The sequence below is a fragment of the Macrobrachium rosenbergii genome, chromosome 17, assembly GCF_040412425.1.
Source record: "Macrobrachium rosenbergii isolate ZJJX-2024 chromosome 17, ASM4041242v1, whole genome shotgun sequence".
Classification (NCBI taxonomy): domain Eukaryota; kingdom Metazoa; phylum Arthropoda; class Malacostraca; order Decapoda; family Palaemonidae; genus Macrobrachium; species Macrobrachium rosenbergii.
The window spans coordinates 9,153,770-9,157,977 of record NC_089757.1 but is presented as its reverse complement, the minus strand read 5'-3'; the positions used below and the strand labels follow the sequence as shown (position 1 = coordinate 9,157,977).

Below are 4,208 nucleotides of genomic sequence, written 5' to 3'. Positions count from 1 at the left end.
AAAAAAAAAAAGAGCAATCACAAATGACAGAATGGGAGCGATTTCCTTCATTCTCCGCCTCTACAAGTAAAAAAGAGTTTAGAAAACGTTTTGATCCCTTTTGTCGAGGTGAAAATGTCTGAAAATGACTCTGCTATTTCTACCTGCCGTGCCAACCGCCGCCGTGGCCTTTACCGTAGAAGTCTTCTGGGTCAAGGTCTAGAGAATGTATTCTCTAGACCTTGTTCTGGGTGAGGGGGTTAACCGTCTACAAAATCTAGATCTAAATGATGCAGACTCATGACTATGGTAGTGTAATGGTTCTGTTAATTCCTACGTTCTAACTGTTAGGTAGCATATATTAAATCCTGATACCACTATTGGTTCTTGCTCTTTAATTCTGAAACCTACGAATGTGGTTTTATGCGGAATTTCGTCCTGGTGTCAAATTTTATGACACTGTGATAAGATATGTAATAAAATGGATGTTTATACATTATCTAGTTGACAATCGTGTCTAATGAACGTTAGTTTATGTATCAGACCAAATTACTCACAAGAAATAAAAATCTTTTTAACTATTTACACATCTACAAAAACATTGATATAAAATACGCACGCATATATGTGTATATATATGCATATTTATACATACATATATATATATATATATATATATATATATATATATATATATATATATATATATATATATATATATATATATATATATATATATATGGGGTGCGTAAATAATTTACCGCTAAGTCACTTAGTTAAGAAAAGGAATTAAGGAATTTAAACTATTTCCTTAAAGTCTTCAAAATTTTCTTCTAAGACTTGTTCTATTCGTAGAGGAACGTTTTTTTTTTCCTTTTCTCGCAAGTCCTAACCAGGTTAGCTGGAGAATTAAACATGAATTTTGGCCTGCTTTTAAACTGACAACAACTGACATCCCGTCATGTAAGTAAAGAGAAACTTTCGTCTTAAATATGTAGCAAATAGTCACTATTCCACTGATTTATGTTCTGCAAGGAGAACGCGTCGAATTAGTGTTCAAGAGAGTGAGTAAGTTCCATTGCTTTAAGTTCTTCAAATAGAACACGCCTTAGTTGTGTTCAAAGATGAGTCGTTTTTATTTCAAACTACTACACATTATAGTTCATAACAAATAGGCTAGTTTAATTCATTCATTAACATTACTCCACTGTACAAGACGACATATAAAAAGGTGGTTTAGCATTCGTACGAATACGCAAAGATGAAGAAATATTGCAATATTCATGACGATATAATAGGTCTGAATATTGACACGTAGAGTTGCACAGTCGAGAAAAACTTCAGATATCACAATTGGTTCCGTTTTTCCCAAACTCTGGAAAAGATGTCTTGACTTTCCGTTCGAGACTGGCGATATCACCAGCCAACGTATACCAAAAGTGACTGAAAATCACCTTACCTTCGAACAACATTAGTCAAAGACCATCACAGGAGGGTGTGTGCTCGCAAGCTATATCTAAATATCCCTTGCCCTCTCTAAGGTTCTTGGGTGTCTCTTAAGCCTTTGGGTATATTGCATTCTGCCATGCAAACGTTTCTTGCGATTTTAACGAGCTACTTCGTGATATTTTAGCGACAGGACTAAGAATACAGTACCAACAAACATGAAGGAAATCATGGCTTACTGTATCGGATGCAATACATTTCGCAATAACAAATCACAACCGTTGTTATAAGCGTATCCGGAGACAGGGTTCTTAGCCATTCGAGAAATCGAAGAAAAAAGAACTGATGATTCTGGCATGGCTCTGAAAGAACAGGTGATGAACATGTAGCATTACAGAGATCTGCACGCAAGATAAGATCTTACCCTGCCTCTTTGAAGGTAAACGAAGCAGTCACCGGGGCTGCTATTGACCAAAAAAAAAAAAAAAAAAAGTGGCACAACTGAACCAAGATATCATTCTTTCTTGAAGTGGGGAAACGTTGCATGCGAAAAGTGTAATCGTTCGGGACAACCCCAGAGAGCTGAAGAGACATTATTGTTCTGCTGCCTCACCGGAGCGCTTCTTTGCATCTTCCAGCATCGATTGCCAATATTGATTTCAAAATTGATTTTAAATTGGTTTTAAAGTCGTGCCTGAGTGACATTGCCTCGACGAACATGCGTGACTGTAGTTTTGCACCAGAGGAGAAAAAATAGGGCCTACTTCGTGCAAGGTTTCGCTCCAGGACGCAAAAAAGATGCCAGAAAACGCCCTCGTGCGTCAAGGCTTTATGAATTTTATAATTTCCTGTGCACGAGGGAGTCGCTACACTACGAGAGATGAAAAAAACTAATGAATTTTATTACGGTGCTTTGGTCCACTAGATGTCCAAACTGTATTTGACAGTGTAAGTCAATCATGAACCTCCCTGAAACATGTCCAGGTGATCCTAACTGGTATGATACATTAATTGCACAATTTCTGATACAGGTATCAAACAGGTTTCAGATAATCAAATTGTTATTAAGTGAATTCACTTTCCAAATCTTTGGAAGGAATGCAAGGTACCTTCTTTAACCCCGTTTATCAGATAAATATCATTGTCCTTAATGCATTTTGAAATTTAATATTCGATTTTTGTTAATGACCCTCCGCCATGTTAATAGATATGAACTTATGTGACATATCTCTTATATGAGTGATAATTCCCACTTTGTAACTTATAAATTTTGCTAAATTATTTTGGTAAGATTTTCAACCAGATCGACGATAAAACTATGCAAGAATATTATTCCATGAGATTCCCATGAAAGTCGAAAGAGACATCCTTATTCTGGAACCTGCTTGCCTGATCCTGATACCTTAACCTGATACCTTATTATTACCAATACACCACACATACACCAATGAAGTTAGTCAGATGAGATTCAACGACTCCACAATCTCAGCTCTAAGCAAGTGAGGACTTGAACACCTTAACCCTCAAGCTTGGTTGAAGTCCGAACTGAACTCCGGTTCCTCCGTGTCCGGGGGCATGTCGGTGGTCGTGGAGCCCTTGAGGTGGGGCGGGATGTGAGCGAGCATCTCGTCGGGCCGGAGGACAGGGGTGACGTTGAAGGGAGGCGAGATCATCAGGAGCCAGACGATGAACCCCGTCATGACGAGGAAGGTGAATCCTGCCGCGTAGCAGGTGATGAACCTCATGGGACCTGTCAGTTTGGCCTCCCCGAGTCTCAGGACCACCGTCTCCTTCTTGACCACTTTTCCTTCGCCGTCTTCGCCTTCTTCGGAGCCTTCTTCGCCGCCGGGATCCTCCGTGGGGTCACCCGCCTCCGGGTCTTGGCTCGTCCGTCTTGGCTTTCTCTCGGTTCTTATCTCGTCCATTTCCATCTGTCGAAAAGGGAAGAGCTTTAATCTATTGCAGTTTACTCCCTTGAACTGTCAGAAATAGACATCTTTATTATCTGCAACTGATTGAAGACAGGTCATTCCATTTGTCAAAAATAAATAATTTAAGAATATATAAATGATTACAATTGAATTCCATTGTCGAGAGAGCTAATTCAATCGAATAAAATCGACTGCAATTTCCTAAAGAATATTTTTTGCATTGAATATGATACCATATATTTCAACTTAATTCTTTTTCTGTTAAACTATACATGGAACGTGCCATGACCAATAATTTTTCCTTAAAGAGCATTGTAGTAAAACTAAAAGAAGTTAATAATAGTTAGAAGAGTGTATTAGCATTGATATCAACCTAAAGTAATTGATCTCCAGGAGACTAAGATAAGAATGATTTTTATTCCATGATGTAGCAGTATTTATGGAGATTCAAGGGCTGTAATTAAAAAAGTGTGTAATATTTTCTGCGAAGGAAACCATTGGACATGGCAGTTAAATTTCAATATATTCCATGAAAATAATAATAATAATAATAATAATAATAATAATAATAATAATAATAATAATAATAATAATAATAATAATAATAATAATAATAACACTGAATTAGTGCGGAGCTACAAGTGGAAGTGGTAAATGATACCATTAATATTAAAATACAATACCAGGCTTTCCTGTAATTACCGACAAATTCGACCATAAGAAAAATGATGATATTAAAGAAAATAATCAGTGTAACATCAGGAGCAACAAGAACAACAAAATGATAACAAAATAGGCAAGTGTCGAGTATTTCGGGATAAAACGTGTTTTAACTGAGGGGGGAAAGTATTT

At 37.1% G+C, this 4,208-nt stretch overlaps 1 protein-coding gene across 2 annotated transcripts in view; it reads right to left on the bottom strand.

The window, feature by feature from the left end:
• Positions 1 to 701: 701 nt before the first annotated feature.
• Positions 702 to 4,208, bottom strand: part of LOC136847717 (uncharacterized) — a 22,268-nt gene continuing 18,761 nt past the window's right edge. For both annotated transcript variants that reach the window (XM_067119578.1, XM_067119577.1), the window contains exon 2: positions 702 to 3,356. In XM_067119578.1, the coding sequence (XP_066975679.1) occupies positions 2,949 to 3,356 (408 nt within the window). In that variant the 3' untranslated portion in view covers positions 702 to 2,948. The remainder of the gene's footprint in view (positions 3,357 to 4,208) is intronic.